General features: G+C 40.7%; 1 protein-coding gene across 6 annotated transcripts in view; it reads right to left on the bottom strand.

Annotated features, from left to right (window-relative positions):
• AFF1 (ALF transcription elongation factor 1) overlaps window positions 1-21,983 on the bottom strand; it is a 183,770-nt gene that overhangs the window by 111,952 nt on the left and 49,835 nt on the right. For 5 of the 6 annotated variants that reach the window (XR_014027154.1, XM_081333155.1, XM_081333154.1 and 2 more), the window contains 2 exons: window positions 2,757-2,877; window positions 280-1,152 (listed from right to left, as the gene is read on the bottom strand). Coding sequence is in view for 5 of the 6 variants with exons in the window: in XM_081333155.1 (XP_081189281.1) it covers window positions 280-1,152; window positions 2,757-2,877 (994 nt within the window). In the remaining variant the exon portion in view is untranslated. The remainder of the gene's footprint in view (window positions 1-279; window positions 1,153-2,756; window positions 2,878-21,983) is intronic. The other variant, XM_081333158.1, reaches the window with a different exon arrangement.

Genomic DNA, 21,983 nt, shown 5'->3' with positions numbered 1-21,983 from the left:
CTGGTCCGCCGAAAAACCTCTCTCCACGGAACCATTCTCTGATGCCCAACAGGATGGGGACCTCTGGCATATAGCCACACTAGCACTAAGTAGCAACTGATTCTCATCTTAAAGAGCTCCATAAAGGGAACCTCTATGGAGCACGTTCAGTTCCAATTGTTGTCCTATTTAAAAACTCATGATTATACACAGCTTATGATTGGATGTAAATTATACAAATAATTTTGTTTAGTTTTGGTGCCAAAGAAAAATCAAACCAAACATAGCTAGTAAACCGACCTCAATTGGTTCCGCAGGTATTTTCAATTTGGGCAAATTGGTCTTGATGTTGGTTTTTAAATTTGTTATTTTTCCATAGGACTGTTCCTGGTATTCCTCTGGCAATGGCTTGAGTTCGGGTGACTCATCTGGAGCCTGGTCTTGGCCATCCATTGGTCTAACGTAGGCAGTGGGTTTCTGTTGTATTGCACTGGTTTTTGATAAGGATGACGGAAATGCCTGGCTGGAAAGCTGAGCGTTGACTGCTACAGAAGCGGTCAAAGTGTCCTCATTTTCATTATCATGTGCGCTGGTCAGGAGCTCCTTAGATGTGGAGCTACTTTGCCCATGCTTTTCGATCTTACTATTGAGGGATCTGGAACTGACACACTGGCCGGAATGTAGAGGGGACAAAGGTGGTACAGGAGAAGACAATGTAGACAATAAAGGAGAAAGTTCCATAAGTGAAGGTTGTGCCTCAGGGGCAGTAGATTTTTCAGTGTACTTTTTACTTTTCTGCTGATATCTACCACTTTGAAGTCCTTCAGTCTTGCAGCTCTTTGCTGGACCTGGCTTCTGATAGCTAGACAATCCAGCACTTTGTGTGGCTGGCTCCACCCTTGAGTGAATTTTTGAGTAGGAGCTGCCCACAGAGGGAACATCTGAGCTAAGAGGTCCCACGTGTTTGTGACGATGGCTGTGATTCTGGAATGGGGTACCAGTCTTTTCAGAAAAGAGAGGGTGATCTACTTTATGAGGGGGGAGCAGAGGCATGACACTTGTAGGGATCCCTATAAAATTCTGATAGAACTGATTGACGATGAGCTCTTTCATCTCTTCATAATTGCCAAACATTTTCTGAATTCGGCTAGACAATTCGTCGGCTTTGTTAATCTGAAATGAGAAAAGAACGCCAAGGGAAAAAAAAGCAGTGAAAAAAACCAGGAAGAGCAAGAAAAGGCAGGAACATGGTTCGAAGCTATGAATTAAGCCCAAAGAGCTGCTTGTCCATCAGCCTAAGATCTCAGTTTGCAACAATCAATTTGCAACAACAGTTCAGGTTTTCTAACAACCGGCAAACTACAACGGCTTGCAGTGTGTGTTCTCTGGGCAAAGGTGCAATGTCATGCAACAAAAATTTCTCCACTTCCTCCAGCAGGCCTTTGAGGGTAGGCTCAGCCTTTGTAACACATTGTTGTTAAGGGAGAGGAGACTACTAGAGTCCCAGACAGATATTTCTCATTTTTTGAGGCAATAACCCAAAAATAGATGGAAAAGAAATGGCACCACAGATCAAATAAAATCTAAATATAGGTACTTTAGTACTTATGTGGCGACAAAAAAAGGTAAATATTCCATACATTTGAAAAAGTGTTTTGCATCTCTTTTGCATACACTGACCAGAACAGTAGGAAAAAAGAGAAAACACTCTTTTATCTTGATAAATCATTGGACTATATAAGGGATGGTGAACCTTTTAGAGACCGAGTGCCCCCAAACTGCCCCCGTCTCCACCCTGCCTTGCCCACTCCACCCCCTGCCCCGCTTACCCGCAGGGCCACCCACCACCTCCACGGCCCGCAGCAGCAGATCGCCCAGGCGGCCCAGCAGTGCCATGGTGGTCACGCCCTCCGCCCGTACCCCACAGCACTATCTGCATGCGATGGGGCGCAAGGGCGGTGTCTTGTCCCCGCTGCCCGGCTGCCATGTCCTTGGCCGCGCTCTACGTGCGGGCTGCACCTGGGGGCGACTCTCCTCCGGGGGGGCTGCTGGTGAGGAAGGGGCAACGGGGGGAGGTGGGGCTGGGGCAACAGCGTGCGTGCCCACAGTGAGGGCTCCGAGTGCCGCCTCTGGCATTCATGCCAGAGGATCGCCACCACTGGTCTATATAGAACTGGAATTTTAAAGTGTGTGTGGGGGGGAGGCAATCTAATCTCTACAGGGATGATGTTCCAAAAGGAGGGAGCCATCACGGAGAAGACCCTTCTTCTGGGTCCCACCAGATGAATCCCCTTGCCCACAACATTCCCTGCTTCTCCAGTCTGGTGGGTTGGGTGAATGTAAGCAGGGAGAGACGGTCCTTCAAATATCCTAGCCACGTAGCAGCGCTTTAAAGGCGACAACCAGCTCCTTGAATTGCAGCCAAAAGCAAACTGGCAATCAATGCAGCTCCCGCAAAAGAGGTGACAAATGTGCACACCTGGCTCTGCACAAAACCATTGTGGGCCGCTGTGTTTTGAACCAATTGGAGTTTCTGAATGCTTTTCATGGGCAGCCCCATGTAGAGCATATTGCAACAGTCAAGCTCAGAGGTGACTTGGATAAATGCCTTAAGTTTTGCAAAAGCCACCCCTACTGTGTGCTGCAAAGGACACTGGCTTCGCATGAAGGACAGACCAAATCTAACTTTCAAATCCTCTTGCAACAAAAGAGGCTAACTGGAAAAATATAGAACTATAAGCTCACTCTATGGTATAATGGAGATATGCTATGGATACCTTGTAAGGCGCTCCAAAAAGGGGAATATCTGCAGGGAACGCTTCTCTCTCCTGGTGAGCTTCCTGATTTCGCCTCTCTTTTGCTTGAATGCGGAGCAAATTTCTCTCTTCATTGTACAAGCTGTTGGGAGAGCAAGCATTTCATCATGAAAGCCACACATTTTCAACTGACATTTTTAAGAATTTCAAAGAGGGATTGGGTAATTCAGCAACTCAGCAAACTGGCACATAACGGTTAGCCTCACAGCACCGCATATATCCACTTATCTATGGACATACATGTAGATATGCAGAAAAACCTTTGGGGGGAAAAATAGCAAATCTCTAAAATGGCAGCAGTTCTCAAGGTTACCAAGTCATTGTTCAATGTGGCTTTGTAAGCTTTAAGATTGCATATCTATTCATGAAGTTCTTCATTTCAGCCACTTCTTGGACTCAACACTTTAGGAAATAATAGCTTTCGTGCCCACAGCTCACAAAGGTGAATGGAAGAGGTTAATATTCTAAATTGAATAAAGAAGAGTTGCTTACTATAGCAATACAAGATCTAGTTCAGGTCTGAAACTTACACAACTTGTCTGACACAGTAGGCAATTGGGTAGAGGTAAGGAATGCTATGATATATGCAACAGCTTCTTGGCTTTTCTAAATCTTACACAGCTTCTACATCTACCTTAACAAATTTCACAACAGCTGTCTTTGTGTCTTAAGGCACAAGAATATCCAAGTAGAATGAATGTCCTCTTTTTTACATGCTCACAAAAAATATTTATCGCTCTCCTACATTACACAAGTTCACTCTTAAATGCTGCTCTAGTTCCAATCTTTAAGAAAAGATTAAAATGAAAAATAAATGGATTCTGCAGTTTCCCCAAAACATAGTTTTCTGTGAGTGAATGAACTGACGTTTGCCCTTCTAATGCTTTATTCTAAGGGTGACATGATAGCAATATTCCAGTATTTAAGGGGCTGACACAAAGAAGAGGGGGTCCACTTATTTTCCAAAGCACCAGAAGGCAAGGGAAGAAACAATGGGTGGAAACTAATCAAGGAGAGAAGCAACCTGGAATTAAGAAGAAATTTCCTAACAGTGAGAACAATTAACTAGTAGAACAGCTTGCCTTCAGAAGTTGTGGGTGCTTCATCACTGGAGATTTTAAGAAGAGACTGGACAGCCACTTGTCTGAAGTGGTATAGAGCAGGGGTGTCAAACTGCCGGCCCGCGGGTCGGATGCGTCATGCAGAAGCCGCGCCCACTCCATCCATGGCCGGCAATGGCAAAAACAGTCCCGGTAAGTTGCGCAATGTCACTTGTCTGAAATGGTATAGAGCACGGGTAGGCAACCTTGGTTCTTTTGTGACTCGTGGACTTCAACTCCCAGAATTCCTGAGCCAGCATGGCTCAGCTTGGAAACCTCTCCCTTTTCCCTCAGCATGGCTGGCTCAGGAATTCTGGGAGTTGAAGTCCACGAGTCATAAAAGAGCCAAGGTTGCCTACCCCTGGTATAGAGTTTCCTGCTTGAGGTTGGACTAGAAGACCTCCAAGGTACCTTCCAGCTAAATTCTGATTGGAATGCTATTACAGTTTTTAGAACAGCATTTATTTGGTGTTTTTGGGTGGTGGTGGTGGGGGGAGGACATTTCATAAGTAAAAAGCATGCAGGATAGCCCTGATCTATGGCATCTTTCCATATGGCCTTATATCTTTCCTTGGAAGACCACATAACAACTGTGACTAGGGGAGCCTTTGCCCAGGTTCGCCTGGTTCGCCAATTATGGCCCTATCTAGACCGAGATGCCCTACGTACGGTCACTCATGCACTCGTGACCTCTCGTTTAGACTACTGCAATGCTCTTTACATGGGGCTGCCCTAGAGGACCACTCGTAGGCTCCAACTGGTACAGAATGCAGCCGCGAGAGTTGTGTTGGGAGTCTCCCGATACTCCCATGTTACACCCCTACTCCGTGAACTGCATTGGCTCCCAGTTGTCCTCCGGATAAGATTCAAGGTGCTGGTAATGGTTTTCAAAGCCCTACATGGCATGGGTCCGGAGTACCTTAGGAATCACCTGCTGCCAGCGTCAACGTCCCTCCGTCCAGTGCGCTCTCACAGAGAGGGCCTCCTAAGGGTGCCGCCATTCGGAGAATGCCGTCTGGTGGCTCCCAGAGGGAGGGCGTTCTCTGTGAGCGCGCCTGACCTATGGAACCGTTTACCGGTTGAGCTCCGGATGGCTCCCGACCTTCGCTCCTTCCGACGCGACCTAAAAACGTATCTGTTTAAGCAATCCAGTCTGGTCTGACGGGTTCTGTTTTAATTATTGTTTTAAGATAACTATTTGTGCATTCTGTTATTTATGTTCACTGTTCACCGCCCTGAGTCCTTAGGGAGAAGGGCGGTATACAAATCAAATAAATAAATAAATAAATAAATAAATAAATAAATAAATAAATAAATAAATAAATAAATAAATAAATAAATAAATAAATAAATAAATAAATATCTCCCATCTCCTCTCCTTTAGTCTCCCTCCATATATATCCTTCAGGTTTTCCAGCTCTCCTCCCAATGCAAATGTTGACCACTTGGAAAACAAATGGCAAGTGGTAGCCGACTGCTCTCTGAAAAGAGGCTCAGTTTTCATCTGCCATAATGAAATTTCAGTGTTTCCTTAAGCTCCTACCCTAACATAAAGGCATGGTTTGTCAGCATTTTCCTTGCAGAGATCATGAAAGCTGTAACGAATCCTGTTCCCCAAACAATGGCCTCTTTTGGTTTTTCATCCTTGGATTGAGTGTGCAGTTTTACTGCAGGCAGGGTAGGGAAAAAAGAGCTGCAGTCTTTTCAATCATTTTCAGCCCAAGCAAGCTAATTGAAAAGGCCTCCAAATGTTGATATATGTGTGAGCCTTATCCTTTAAATCAACTCCTATATCCACACCAGGAAAAAAGACAGAGATGCAATATCAGGAAAAACAAGGTTACGTAAGAAACCTGGCATGGTTTTATGGGAACCACAAGCTGATCTGTACTTTTCTTCTGCTTTCAATATTTTTTTTGGTATATTAATTTACAACATCTAGTGGTGTTAATACTGCAGCATTCAGCCAACCTTGACTGACCTTGAAAAAAAGACTAAAGAGATTCAGATGAACAGGATGGGTGACTACCAGAACCCTAAATTAGACTGAAAAGTGTTTAAAAAATATTAAAATCTTGGAAAAGACAATAGAAAACCAATTCCACAATATTGCCTGGGGGGGGGGGGGAAGTGTCCACGTAGTTATCAGAATTGAGCTGAACTGAAAAGGCAGACAGCTTTACCAATTTTAGAGGTGTAAATTAATCAGTAAGGATTCCCAGGTCTTATTGAGTTCAGCAACATTAATATCTATGGTTAAGACTGCAATTAAAGGCTGGGGGCAGAGGAGGAAAGCTGATCACATGTCCTGGCTTCAACCTAATCCTACAGAGTGGATTACATGGTTTTTTTTAAATTATTGGTGTCGGATTAAATTCATAAGGTTTTACTAAAGAGTCTGGGTAGACATCCGGAATGTTTTCACGGCAACACGATGAAGTGATTTCTTTCCAATTTCTTAGTGCCAACTACAGCCCTTTTAAAAAAAACTCCCTTTTCATGACCCTGTAATCTCTTCATTCGGGGTAGTCAGGGCGACTGGATAGAGCTGAACGTTTACTGGCTGGATGCCCCTCCTGACGCCACGCGGAGTTCGTAGCAGGCATTTTTTTCTTTGCGCCCTACGAGAGAAACAACTGCTACTACCTAGGATTGAACTCTCAACCTGCCAAGTGAGAAGTGAGCATCTTCCATCACCCAGGCCACTACACAGCTCATCTCTCGTGTAGTAAAACTGCCCGTTCTACTGATCAAAACTGCTTTAATGAATGCAGTGAACTTTAGCAAGTTTATTTTTTGTCCATCAAATTGTGCCTGCACGAAGGTATAACTCACAGAATTATCAACTGTAATGGCAAATAGAGAGTGTAGTTATCATTAAACAATTTTAGCTCACCTTTTTATTCCCAACAGGCAAGGTTATTTCCTTATAGTCAAAATAACCCAATGCAAAATTTCTGCATATTCATCTGCCCTCCACTATTCCCCTCTTGATAATAATCCCATAATATTGAGGTTAGGCTAATAAAACAGTCCTATTCATAACCACTGAAAGTGGTTTCCATAAAGAGCTTTCTTTCAAAAGGCTACTCTAATCACTACAGTTTTCAACTGTCATTATTTCTAAAACAAATACTAACAAAGTAACTACCAGTGTCTCAGCTTGGGAAACACTTGGTGAGATCTTCGGGCTAGGAGAATCTCATTAATAAAGACAATTTTTGTTCCCTGCAACTTGATCCATTCCTAAGTCCTCATTTACACCATCTATTTTCTACTCTTCCCCCAAAAGATCAGGCAGTTGGGCGTTTAGAATAGGAACCTCTTTTTAGTCAATGCACAAACATTAAATCTTCCTCTGCAAACAGGCCCCCATCTGCAATCTCTGATTGGGGGAAGAGAATATTATTTGCTATTTGGATGCATTTTCCTATCAATGTGACCATTTTACTGTGTTAGTTCTTACGCACAAACACAGTAGTTAATGGTTGCTTTGAATATTTTTTTAAACCGAAAAACTAAGGTATAAGTATTCCACTTTTTAAAAAAACACCAAGAATTCGATATGAATAGAAACTACATTCTTTTGCTAGACCAATTTCCTCCCATTTTCATTTTTAGAATGCTTAGGTATTTTTCAATATTGGAAGTTTATTACTACAGTCCACTGGTTACAGGGTGGTGACAAATTCAAGGCACCTGGGATGATCTCACCGCAGCCACACCAGAAGCAGTTAGATGGTTAGCTTATTTAGATATTGAATTATAACATCCATTCTACGGTGATTTTATTATGGTTTCATCATAATTTAATATTTTATCTCCTATATTGTCCACATAGATATATAAATATTTGTTGATGCTTTATTTAAGATAAATTTGTATATCAGTGATTCCATGAACTTTGTAGATGCCATATGCTAGATAAATAAAATAAAATGGTTACAGGACAAAGCAAATAATTCACCTGAATTCAGGCTACAGAAGGAACATTTACTATAACCCTCCTACTGGTTAAAGAGGAATTGTTCTCAATGAGGGTAAAGGTATATAAACTGATTTCTGGTTGCATGTAATATGTTGCCGGATGGGATATAGTTATAGATCAGGGGTCTTCAAACTTGGCCCTTTTATGACTTGTGGACTTCAACTCCCAGAATTCCTCAGCCAGGCATGCTGGCTATGGAATTCTGGGAGTTGAAGTCCACAAGTCATAAAAGGGCCAAGTCTGAAGACCCCTGTTATAGATATTTCATTTGTCACATCTGAAGCTTATCTCTCAGGATATCTTACATACTGAGAAAGAAGAGGAAGTTTCAATACTCAATCTACACAAAATGGCACACCCATAGCAAATATGTACAAATCAGTAACATTATAAACAACCTTTTCAAGAGAATACTTAAGCTTTTCTGTACTGTACCAATTTTAAATGATGTGGGATTGGGAAAAAAAAACTACAACCATTCAAGACACCAAAAGGCTGCAATTTGACTGTACACTCCAATCAGAGGCAAAGGAACTATTTTCTGCTTCAAAATGACAGGGGTTTTCAAATAATAAGCAAATATGGAAACACAATTAACTCTTCCCATTCCCCCCCACACACACAACCTTAAAAAGTTAAGAAAAAGCCCAACCATGTATGTATTAAGTGTTCTTACAGACTTTTGGCAAAAGAAGAAAGGGATGGAATGGAGTGAGGAAGCAATACAGGCAAAATTAAAACCAGTTAAGAAACAATGCATAACAAATATTTGAGTGGAAAAGAATAAGTGATCTATACATATATATATATACATACATACATATATATATATATATATATATATATATATATATATATATATATATATATATATACACATATACATACATATATATATATATATATATATATATATATATATATATATACATATATATATACATATATATATATACATATATATATATACATATATATATATACATATATACATATATATACACACATACACACACACACACATATATATATTTCAAATGCTTGTTAACTATTTAGATTACCTTGCTAGGCCCCAAACATGGGAAAAATCTTTATTTCCTGTTTCAGCCTATCTTGAAGGCCATCGACAGGCAGTAGTCACACCGGTGACAGTTTTTACAATTTACACACACACACACACACACACACACATATATATATATATACATACATACATACACACACAAGTCAAATCAATGTTACATTTTTATTTAATGTGGTAGCTCTACAAGTGGAAGAAAAACTCAAAAACTAAAAGCTGTGATTCTATGAGCATATATAAAATAGAAAAACAATAATCTACTGTCAATTTTTCTGTATAAACAATTTTGGCTGGTCAAAAACCTTGAAGCACTACTGCATAACACATGTTTTTTTAATAAGTAAATATATACTGAATAAAGCCTTCCATTTTTCTTTGAGATACCCAAATGCTAAAGAAATAATTTTCCAAAATTGTATTTCATGCATTGTATTTTAGCATAGAGAAACTGACAGCTGTGGCACATGCATAAATTTAGGAGACTTGAGGCATATTAAGCTAAGGATTAATTTGCTTTTCAGAAAACCAGTCTGTCATTTACTCAAAGCACTAACATTAAGATGTCAAAGGTCAGTGAGGAAAACTGAACCGTAGCCATTAAGAGCAGCATGTTACTGCAAAGTAGAATTTTCTGAAGCGTATCTGGCACTCTCGATACTGCAATTCTGTTAAACTTTTAAAATATAGTTTTTCATCCAATCTATTTATAGCTTTATTTACTGGCTTCATTTTTTGTAATCGTTAACAATTTTCTCTTCATTTTGCATATTGTTGCAGCAACTGTGGGCAGACTACAGAATAATAAAAAGATAATACAAAATGATTGAAATTAAGAAAGGTTTAAATAAAGACCCAAACCCGAGGAGACAAGCGACATGGGGATGAGGATCTTCTTTCAATCCCATCAGCCACCCCCTTGTACTGAGCATCCTATCAGGGTCCCAGACCAGCTGGCAGAGCCAGATTTTCAGGAAGATATTCCTGATCAGGAAGATCAGAAATGTAGAGGCCAACCTCACCTCCACTGGAAGAATATTCCAAAGGTTGGGGGCCACAGCAGAAAAGATTCTTCTGGACCCCCCCAGCTGAAATTCTTTGGCAGATGGGATGCAAAGTAGGCCTCTTCCGGTGGAGTGAGTGAGACAGACCAATCCACATAAAGGCCAGATGGCTGCTCAGATATCCTGGCCTCATGTCACAAAGGGCATTGTGATGTTATGATAAAGGGCATCATGATTTTAACATTATTGTATAATTTTTGTTGTGTGCCCAGTTTATTAATGGCCATTAGTTTCATTCTTGCCGCAGTGAAGAAAAGAGAGAACTTGTGAGAAAACAAACACATATATTGTTTCTGGTCAAATATACCACACCTTTTCCTGTTGAAGATTCAGGAATATGTAACATCAAACATGATGAATTCTCACTACAAGCTGTATCCTACCATGAGAAGCTCTAGAGTCAGATTTCTCAAAAGCATCTCTTCCATCTTTTTCAGAAAAGCCAGGGTTATTTAAAAAATAAAACAAAATCCCTACTGATATTTATCATGTTTATGTTTGTTTATTGGACTTATATACCGCCCTTCTCCCGTAGGACTCAGGGCGGTTCACAAGGTATTTAAAATAACAATACAAGTTACAAAAGTTAAGAAAATAATTAAATTTAGTCCTTGAATAAAATATAAAACCCCTGTTAAGCTCCAATTAAAACCCAATTAAAATAAAATTAAAATTCTCAGTCCTGGCCAGAAAGCTCAAAGAGCCAGGTCTTCAGGTCCCGGCGGAATGAACGAAGGTCAGGGGCAGTCCTGAGCTCTACGGGCAGCTGGTTCCAAAGGGCAGGCACACCCACTGAGAAGGCCCTCCCCCTGGGTGTTACCCGCCGACAATCTTTTGCCAGCGGCACCCTGAGAAGGCCCTCCCTGTGGGAGCGCACAGGACGAAGGGAGCTTGATGCCGGCATGAGATGAGTCATCCAAGCTTGTTTCTTACCGAAATCTTGATGGGAGACTTCTAGCAATGAGAAGTCACCATTTAAAATATTTGCGCAACTTCTGATGCAGATGTGAATTCAGTCTCATTTCCCTGGAAGGTTGGCACTCCCCTCCAATCCTGCTGCTTTTCATCTAGCACTCAAGGTGACCATCTGCTCTTCTCTCTCTGAAGCCTGGCTAAGCCTCTCCTTACAATGTTCATGGATATTATCTTGGCATAGCAAGATTAAGAAATGCCCTCTAGGTATTCCTGGACTGTTTTACTGTGGCTGTGTAGATATAGAACATAACACACTGGATAGTCTAGACGAGCAGGGGTCTTCAAACTTGGCCCTTTTATGACTTGTGGACTTCAACTCCCAGAATTCCTGCCAGGCACACTAGCTGAGGAATTCTGGGAGTTGAAGTCCACAAGTCATAAAAGGGCCAAGTTTGAAGACCTCTGGTCTAGAGAAAAGAAGGACATGATAGCAGCATTCCTGTATTTGAGAGGGTCAATTTATTTTCCAAAGCACTAGAGGGTCGGACAAGAAACAATGGATGGAAACTAATCATGGAGAGAAGCAACCTGGAATTAAGGAGAAACTTCCCGACAGTGAGGACAATTAACCAGTGGAACAGCTTTGCCTTCAGAAGTTGTGGGTGCTTCATCACTGGAGGTTTTTAAGAAGAGATTGGACAGTCACTTGTCTGAAATGGTACAGGGTCTCCTGCTTGAGCAGGGGGTTGGACTAGAAGACCTCCAAGGTCACTTCCAGCTCTATTCTGACTGATTAACAAAACTGAAAAGGTTCAGTCTTTCACAACCTGTTGTAAACGAGGAAAGTGCATACCAGGATGCAAACCAGGATGAGGAACAGCGTAGTTTGGATCTTGTTTAGCCTTCAAGGGCAACTTCTCCACAAAAATGTAAATCACAGAGAAAAACAAGCTTAAAGTACTTAAGTGGCAAAATTATCTTTTTAAAAGAACAAAACAAAGATTACACTAGCCTAAGTTTTTATAAACCTAGTGCAAAATGCTTTGTTTCCTAGATCTCTTCTTCTGGTGAGGTAAAAGAAAAAAAACAGGTATAAATCAAAAGAAAGGAGTCCAAAGTCACTGAGGTTGAATTTTGTTATAGATAGAAAATGGAAATAGACTGTAGACTCAAATGAAATTTATCAGGGGCCGGAAGCTTTCAATGTTGTTCTGCTGCGCTGAAGAAAAACAAAACAACATCTAAAGATCTTGATACATCTCGGCATCTCGGGTTAACCAGACCATTCCATCTTTAACGATGGGGGGTGAGGTGCTACCCCCGTTGATAGGGCTCGCAACTTGGGCGTCCTCCTTGACTCCCGGCTCAATTTTGAAGACCATATAGGAGCCGTGACCAGGGGGGCTTTTGCCCAGGTTCACCTGGTGCGCCAGTTGCGACCCTACCTGGACCGAGATGCCCTACGCACAGTCACTCATGCGCTCGTGACCTCCCGTTTAGACACTGCAACACTCTCTACATGGGGCTGCCCTTGAGGACCACTCGGAGGCTTCAGCTGGTGCAGAACGCAGCCGCACGAGTTGTGATGGGGGTTTCCCGATACTCCCATGTAACACCTCTACTCCGCGAGCTGCATTGGCTTCCGGTTGCCCTTCGGGTGAGATTCAAGGTGCTGGTGATGACCTATAAAGCCCTAAATGGCTTGGGTCCGGGATATCTGAGGGAACACCTGCTGCCGGCATCAAGCTCCCTTCGTCCAGTGCGCTCCCACAGGGAGGGTCTTCTCAGGGTGCCGCCGGTAAAAGATTGCCGGCGGGTAACACCCAGGGGGAGGGCCTTCTCAGTGGGTGCGCCTGCCCTCTGGAACCAGCTGCCTGTGGAGCTGAGGACTGCCCCCGACCTCCGTTCATTCCGCCAGGACCTGAAGACCTGGCTCTTCGAGCTCTCTGACCCAGGCTGAGAATTTTAATTTTAATTGGGGGCTTTTACTTTTTCAGGGACTGTTGTAATTTTTTTAATCATTTTTAACTTTTGTATTTCTTGTTTTAATTACCCTGTAAACCGCCCTGAGTCCTTCGGGAAAGGGCGGTATACAAATCTAATTAAATAAAATAAATAAATAAATCTCTGAAATGACCACCCTGATTTCTCTATTGGCTACGAAATCCTATGCAGATAGTAAATAGTTAGAAAAGGTGTCAATGAAAACTATGCAAAAAAGGGGGGAGGATGGGCCATCCTAGGGGGCTGTGTGAGAGAAACTGGAAATGTTTAACTTACTCTTCTGTGTGTAAAATAATTAAAATTGAGATAGACTGATTGAGGGAGGTGGGGGTCTCAAAAGGGGGAAGGCATCTCCAGGCATTGTGCCCAGACTCATGGAATAGGCTTTTAAGGATTTATCTTTTGTTGATCAGTTTGCTGGGTTTCAGGAACAAAATATATTGTATCTCAGCAGGGTTGTTCAAAAACAAAACAGAGAAGGGAAAGTGCAGAATACAAAGAATGGAATGTGCTTACATTCAGTCAAATGGGGAGGGTTAATTAGCACATCAAAGGTACAAGACAACAAAAGAAAAAAAAATATCTGAAGCAAGCAGTCAGCTTGATAAGAGAGTTGGGGGTGATCAAATATTTACAGGGCTGTCACCCTTTTGTCCTCCACTCCCTCTTTCCCCAGATCGCCTCCATCCTTAACTGCTGCAGTGACTGACGGCACTGAATAGAAGCTTCCTCCCATAGGGGGAAGGAAGTAGGAAGGTTGGAGGGAAAGAGGAGGAGAAGTGGGGAGAAACGGGAGGGGAGTGGTGAGGGAAAGAGGAGAGGAGAGGAAGAAGAGGGAAGTAGGAAAGAAAGGAGAAAGGGAGAAAGAAAGTAGAGAAGAGAGAGGAGGGTGGATACAGTGAAAGGGGAAATGGATGAGCAGCACCCAAACTTACGTGTACGTATTTATGTATGGCAATATATTTGTTGACTTGTTTGTGGAAGAAATGGAAAATAAAATAAAATTGAATATAAATATATATGTGTAAATTTTAAATTGCTAACAAAGAATTAAGGGAGACTGATATGCATTTCAAACTTATTAGTTTTCATCAGTCAGCCATACCCTTCTGAGATTCGAACCTGGGCTGATTGCACATTAGGCAGTTGTTTTCACCTCGAAGCCACAGGATCTCTCTCGCTTTGTTAGCTGAGAAGCAAGGGGAGATATATGTCAAATGCTTGTTAACTATTTTTAGATTACCTTGCTAGGCCCCAAACATGGGACAAATCTTTATTTCCTGTGTCAGCCTAACCTGAAGGCCATCGACAGGCAGTAGTCACACCAGTGACAGCTCATATTTGTGTAAATTTTAAATTGCTAACAAAGAATTAATATATGGGACGCGGTGGCTCAGTGGGTTAGGACGCTGAGCTTGTCAATCAGAAGGTCGGCAGTTTGGCGGGTCGAATCCCGAATGCCGCGTAACAGAGTGAGCGCCTGTTACTCGTCCCGGCTTCTGCCAACCTAGCAGTTCAAAAGCACGTAAAAAATGCAAGTAGAAAAATAGGGACCAGTGCGGTGGGAAGGTAACAGCGTTCCGTGCGCCTTTGGCGTCTAGTCATGCCGGCCACATGACCACGGAGACGTCCTCGGACAAGCGCTGGCTCTTCGGCTTTGAAACGGCTCTTTGACTTTGAAACGGAGATGAGCACCGGCCCCTAGAGTTGGAAACGAATAGCACGCCACATTGCTGTGGCTTGGGTATACTGTATTGGGGGAGAAAAATAGCTTGTCTGGCAGCTATTAAGTGTAGGAGGACTCTGCCAAAAGGAATGGGAACAAAAAAAGCAGCAGGCCAGCTCTGTGCATCACTCTCTGTTTATAGCATAGGTCCTTAACTGAAGGCCTAGCTCAGCATGCAGCATCCAGAGTCGCTTTGGATGGTGAGATGGGCACCATATATAATAAAAATAAACAAATAAGTAATTTCAGGCCCCTAGGTTTGGGATGCAGAGACTGGTGAATCAGGCGACGTACATTTTTGCAGTATTTTTTAATTATAAATAAAGTGCTCACAGATTATAATTTCTAATGTGACTGGGAAAAAAGTTGGGAGTAATAACACTTAGGTTTAATTAATGGAATATCAATGTCATCTTTTGGGAGTGAATCTATCTTATCTATCCATCCATCCATCCATCCATCCATCCCACACACAGGAAAATTTGCATCATTAAAGGAAGTTTTTTTTTTATAAATCCATCCAAAGGAAGTGGGAAAGGAAGATCCCCAAAGCAATTGCACTCCAACTTCAAAAAATAAATCCAACAGATGGATTCAAAGTTCATTGGAACTTCTGATTTCTCCTATCAATTTTCTTCTTTCTTTCCTTAAAAAAGCTTTGGGGAGGTCTCCAATGAGGTGGCATGGGGAGGTGGGGGGGGGGTGCTGCTGTCTTTATTTTTAAGAATACTACCAAGCCTCTTATGTGACCCAAAGGCATCCTGAAAATGAAATGGGAGAGCTGCAGCTTGATGGATAGCATTGAAATGGAAGAAAAAGAACAAAGATAAGTAAGAATGCAAGGCAGCATCCGGAGATGTTCGTGTGACAGGTTGCATTTTGGTGAATTGGTGCTTTCCAACTGGTTGTACCACCCATAGCAGCTATTATGTGTGGGGTGGGGGGAGGAAGCAATCACTCAAGAATGGCAATCATATGTAGTCAAATGCCAAATGAGTCCACCAGCTTCCTCTGCTGCCCAATGTTAGGCCCATCTATATTAGTTTGTATTTTTTTAACCCTCTCTATAATACCTAATTTAAAAAGTCCTTACATTATCCACCCAGAGTCATTGAGAGTCAGGCAACACACAAGTTTAATTAGTAACATTATATATTATAATTATATAGTATAATAGATATTATTATTACAATAATATAATATATTTTATATGTTACTTAATAATACTACTATATATTCCTAGTATGCCTGCCGTTATACTTTTTTCCTGGTCTTTCTCTTCTACCTGTAGTGGAACTTTAACTCATAAAAATTATTTATTTATTAATATTTATCTGTTGAATTTATTTGCCACCTATCTCACTGGGGGGAGTACTCCAGGCAACATACAACAATAAGAAGGAAAAAAATGTAAACAGTATAAACAAAATACAAATAAAATAACAATGAAAAAGAAAACAATGAGAATACATCAATATGATGGGGAAAAAAAGAATTAACCTGGTATTTTTTGATTTACCTATTGCTTAAAGCACTGAAGCAGGACCAGTAATAAAAATAATTGCCTTCCCTTGGAAGGCATTTATTATAATGCTCCAAATATTCTAATGATAATCACAGGAATATTTTGTGAAAAAAGACTTCTGTCTTCAACAAATAATTTCCACATAAGATTCATCTGCCTGGGAGCACTGTAATTTTGCCATAAAATCTGTTGTTTTGCCAAGTAGACAGTTTTGTATTGAGAATTCCTTAGTTCTGAAATAATTTATACACACACACACACACACACAAACACTTTGGAGAACTTACTTTCAATTTTTTGGGGGGGAAAAACCCTTTCTGAAACCCTTGCTTCTTTTTCTGCTTTTTTAAAAAAAATCCTGATACACAAAGGAGAAAGCTGCTTAGAACTGTCTTCATAAAAGCTAAGCTTACAAGTAGAATGTGTCCAATGCTCAGAGTGATGTCAGTAGAAAATGAAGCGAAGGTTTGATAGGGACAAAATTACATTGCATGGCCTATTTAATCATTTTTCATAGCAGGTGGTCATACTTTAGTGACTTGGCTGAGTTTTTTTTTAAAAATAAAGACTACATGGAGCCAAAGTGGGTATTTGGATGAGAAAGTAACAAGAAATACCACACCACAGACTGGACTGGTAAATTGGAAAAAAATATTCCATGTTGTTGCCAAACCAACTAAATGGAGGTGTCTATGTGGCTTGCTGGAACTCAACTCCAGGAAGACTTTATACCCTGATCAAATCACTTCCAATTTCCTTTTGCATCCATGTATGCAAGAAAAGTGTTCTCATATAACAGTCTTTAAAAATGCTCTGCAGTTTTAACAATTACACTTTCAGCTCTCCCTCCCCCCCTGAATTTATGTCACTGATGTTCCAACTAAATAAAACTGGATACTGGGCCTAATGGGGTCAATTAGATAATCATATACACATATTGTTTTCACACCTGTTAAAATGCGTGGTAACCATAAAGTTTTGAAACCACGAATTCACAACAATATTATTTTTCCTTCTGTCCAAGAACACCAAGTCCTGCCAAACCAGCATTTGGAGAGCAAGTGAGATTAAAGGACAAGGCAGACATGAGAATCAGGTTTCATAATGTCACAACCCAACACTCATCTATTAGAGGAAGAAAAAAAGTCAACACCAGAATAATCATTCTGCTGCAGTCCAGCAGGTTAAGGAAGCAGGACTGAGATTTGGGAGAGAGATTCCCAGAAGCAGACCAGGGACAATACATTCTCAGTACAATACAGTCTCCTATGAGGACTTATGGGACAATATAAGCAGACTACCTTGTTAATGGTTGAAGGAAGAGAAAGTGTTCGTTGTCCTACATTAATGACTCTTGGGAAAATTAAGCACCACTCTGACAGAAAAGCAGTATTATCTCCCTTAGAAAGTAATGGATGTTGCCAACAACAATACACTTCATTGACTTGGTGGGCTTAGATATGTCTGCCAACGTCTTGACTGAGTTGACTGTCTCCTGTCTCACTTGACCGGTTTTCAAAAAATTATTTTAACTAAAAACAGCAATACTTAAGAAGTGTCCAGCATTGTATTTATTTATAAAAACTGTACTTGCAGTTCCCATAAGATAGCATTTTGGTCACCATTCTGTTATTGGGCCAAGAAGAAATAAATAAGGTCAAACTTGATCACTGAACATGAAAGTGACTAGAAACAGAGTTTGGACCCTCAGCAAACTCCTTTTCTCTGTCAGTTGCATCTTCTAAAGTCTAAGAATGGATTGGGTCCCATTCAGTCCAGTTATATTATTTTTTGGCGGGGGAAATGTGAATATTGGGATGTTACGGGCTAATCCTTATTTGAAAGTGTTGCTTTTTATGTTCAGAACATAAAATATATTATGGGGTTCTAGGAAATATCCTAGGAGGGTAGAGGGAGTAGGACTTTGCTTTTTATTAAATGTCATGCCAAAAATGGCAGCCATTTTGTGTATAGGGCATAGGAATGAAGTACAGGAGACAGAGATGCTACCAGGTTAAGGAGTCTGAATTCAAACCACTAAAATAACATGAGAAAACCCCTAGATAAGCTCGTCCTGCTTCACATGAAGACAGGAGGAGGAAGAAGCATATTCAGATTTGCAAGATTCTGTTGTAATACCTATTTACAATAAAAAAATAGTACATGGCACTGGTTTCTTAGTCTGATCTATCTTGCCGAGTTGACATTTTGTGACTAACCTTGTAACCAAGCATATCTACCACGTCAAAAAGACAGCTCATCTCTAACATAATTCCATACCCACATTGGTAAAATAAGATGGATATTGAAAGAGTATAAATGACTGGCAGGAATAGGTGCGTCTCGATTTTACAAGTGTGAAATTACAGGCAAAACTCTAGTTAACTCTGTTTCCAACAATGTAAACTCTACTGCAGTAGATTATGTATTCTGCCATCTATCTAAGTACTATTCTTCCCTTGCATATAACCCTTCATTTAACCAAGCTATTTTATATGAAATAAAAGCACTTAGGTTCTTTACTTTTTTCTTTTCTTTGCAGCTATTCACCTGTCAGGCTTCACCCAAATTAGAGTTATGGACACAGACATTATTAGCAATAGTCATGGAAATAAGGAATTCATGCAGCTAACATACGTCAATAGAAAAAAATATCTTTTACAGTATGTACTGCCCGTGGAATATTGTCTCCTAGTTTTGACAATCTTAATTTTTCCCTACATTAAATGATTACTCTAATTAACATCCTGAAATCGCCAGCTATTTTACAAGCATGTACCTTTTTTAAAACAAAAGAAACTGATCATGTGTTCCAACATCGACAACTGTCTTAATTGCTTTTGCAATTTTCTACAAATCTGGATTAAGACCATCTGTTCAGTAGGAACTTTTCATGAACTGAAATTATATGGAATTCCCATTCAATGCACCCTCTCATATGAGAGTAAAAGAGTCTTTTGAGTGATGACACTGAAACCAGATTCACTTTCCAGGAGACTTGTGACAATCTTCACTTAATCACTGTGATAAAGTGGACTAGGATCTGAGAGACGTGGGTTCAAATCCATAGTCAGGTTGAGTTCACTCAGTAGCTCTCAACCAGTCACTCTGTCTTTCTTTCTTTCTTTCTCAGTTTGAATTATCTCACAGAGAGTTCCAAAATAAAAATTTGAGGAGAAATGAATAATGATTATAAATTGTGCAACAAATGTTTTATTTTTAATATTCCTTTCTCAGGTTGCGTTGTTATGCACTACTTCACAAAACTATCTACCAAAAGAAAAGGAAATACTCTAAATGTAATCTTGACTTTATTTAAATTTTTGAAACGGCTCATAAAAACCAGACTGGTTCTTAAAATATTTTCCTGTGCAAACTCCAAGTTCTTTCAGTAATATTTACACTTGAAAATATCCTAGTGAATTATGACCCTGGCCTATTGCAGAAAATACAACTGTAAGCAATTAAAAGTTGGTGCTAATTTCATATACGAGTTCCATTTTCTAACTTACTGAAGAAACTAGGGCAAGATTATTTCCCTCGGGATAGTTGCAAATGTTTAATAAATACAGAGGACAACACCTTTTTTTTTAAAAAAAATTCACAATTACAGATCTAATATAACCATTTAACTAAAGTTTGCACCAAATTCACCAAATTTGTTTAGGTTTTGAAGAAGCTGCTATACAAATCAAACTGCTTTTATGAGCTCTGATTTTCTCAAACAACTCTAGGCTCACAGTGCTTTACTCTACAAGCTTATCCATTTGGAAGACTTTATAAAATAATTTGCTGTTAGTAAACATTTAGTTTATGGACAGCCTTCCTTTAGCTAACCAGGGGTTTCAGCCTCAATTTACCATGAATCTAATGCCCATCTTATTTAGCACTGCGGACACCACACATACTTTTGAAGCAATATTTAAATGGAACCAAGAATGTGATTTGCCAACTTCCTTTAGAACTAGGAATTATAATAATTTGCTATAGCAAATTTTCTTTGCTATCCCTCCATCCTCGTTACCTTGATAACATGGTTGCCATTACAAAAATACATCCTGATGTTGCCAAATGGTTACTTCTAGTCAAAAGGGAAAAGCATTATAAAAAAGATCAAAACACCCAAATTTGCATTAAACGTGCAGAGACTAATTGTGTCTGACACTAGTGGGCGTAGGTAAAGGCAGGGCTTTTTTTCTCATAGAACGCTCAGAACGGAGTTCCGGCACCTTTTTTGGATGGAACCTTGTAGGGTAGGCAAGGCGGGTTGTATGACATGTGTGAGTTCCGGCACCTTTTTCTTTTACAAAAAAAGCACTGAGTAAAGGTAAAGGTAAAGGTTCCCCCGCACATGCGTGCTAGTCGTTTCCGGCTCTAAGGGCCGGTGCTCATCTCCGTTTCAAAGCCGAAGAGCCAGTGTTTGTCCGAGGACGTCTCCGTGGTCATGTGGCCGGCATGACTAGATGCCAAAGGCGCACGGAACGCTGTTACCTTCCCACCGTAGTGGTCCCTATTTTTCTACAGTACTTGTATTTTTACGTGCTTTTGAACTGCTAGGTTGGGCATACAGACATTAAAAAATTATTATAATTCAAGTAAATGCTTTGATAGCATTTATGGATAACTTCTAATAAGCTTTCATACCACTGACCATGGAATTCTTCTGGATCAGATTACAAGGTTGGGAATGTGGAACGTGGTGTTGTGGTGGTTTTTCCTTCCATTGGAGGTCAATTCTTGTCAGTGTTAATATTGGGGGAAGAGATTGAGTCCTGGCCTCTTCCTGTACGGTAGGAAACCTCAGTGCTCAACTCTCTCCCCATTCTTATTTTAATTATATTAAGATCACACATTGGAAAAGAATACAGTACACTGAGATAATTAATACATCTCTGCCCTGAACCATCCAAGTGATGCCGTCAAAGTTCATTCTCAGTGCCTAGAGGCTGTGAAGGTCAGGATAGGGAAAATATGCTGGAATTCATTCCTAGCAAGATTGAACTTCTGTGGTTTTTAAGGCCACAAATAGGGTTGCACTTCCCCAGAGAGAAATGGTGTGCAATCTGTGGGAACTTCAGGACTCATGGTTCATCCTGCCTTGCAAAACCCCATCTTGTGTGCCAGTTACATCCATTCCTAAATTGGAAAGTTCTTCTCACAGTCATTCATGATATTATGGATTATTTTAATGTGCTGTCCTTGAAAGGCATGGACGGTCCAGGATGCAACAGCGGGCACAGTTTCAGGCACACCATACCATACTCATGTAACACTGCTGTTATGTGAGCTGCAGTGGCTCCCTGTAGGCTTCTGGGTGCAATTCAAGGTGCTGGTTGTCATCTTTAAAGCTTTGCGTAATACAGGATCAGGTTATTGCAGAACTCCTGTCTTCAATGGGTGTCTGCCCACCCCATTACATCTAGCTACATCCCTTCAATGAAATAATTAAACAGTGTCATCTATGGGGACCTGGAAGACATGTTTCCTCTGTCATGGCACCTGCTTTTCAGAACAGCCTCCCTGGAAGTCTATATAGCTTTTGTCCTACTAACTTTCTGAGGACCTTGAAAATCTAACTTTTTCCTCAGTGTTGGGTCAAAGATGTTAGTGGAGCTTTTTACATTGCATTATGAATGAATGAACCTTTATTGTCAAAGTACAACCATGTATACATTGAGATTGGCTGAGCCTCCCTTCGTGCCCCCACCCCCAACTTACAGTGACACAAACCCTCCATCTTATTACACCCTGTGAGCTAATTGCACAACGCACCAGCCTCGCATGTCAG

The sequence above is a fragment of the Vipera berus genome, assembly GCF_964194415.1.
Source record: "Vipera berus genome assembly, chromosome: 7".
NCBI classification, from domain to species: domain Eukaryota; kingdom Metazoa; phylum Chordata; class Lepidosauria; order Squamata; family Viperidae; genus Vipera; species Vipera berus.
Note: the sequence above shows the minus strand (reverse complement) of the source record. Positions and strands in the feature narration are given on the sequence as shown.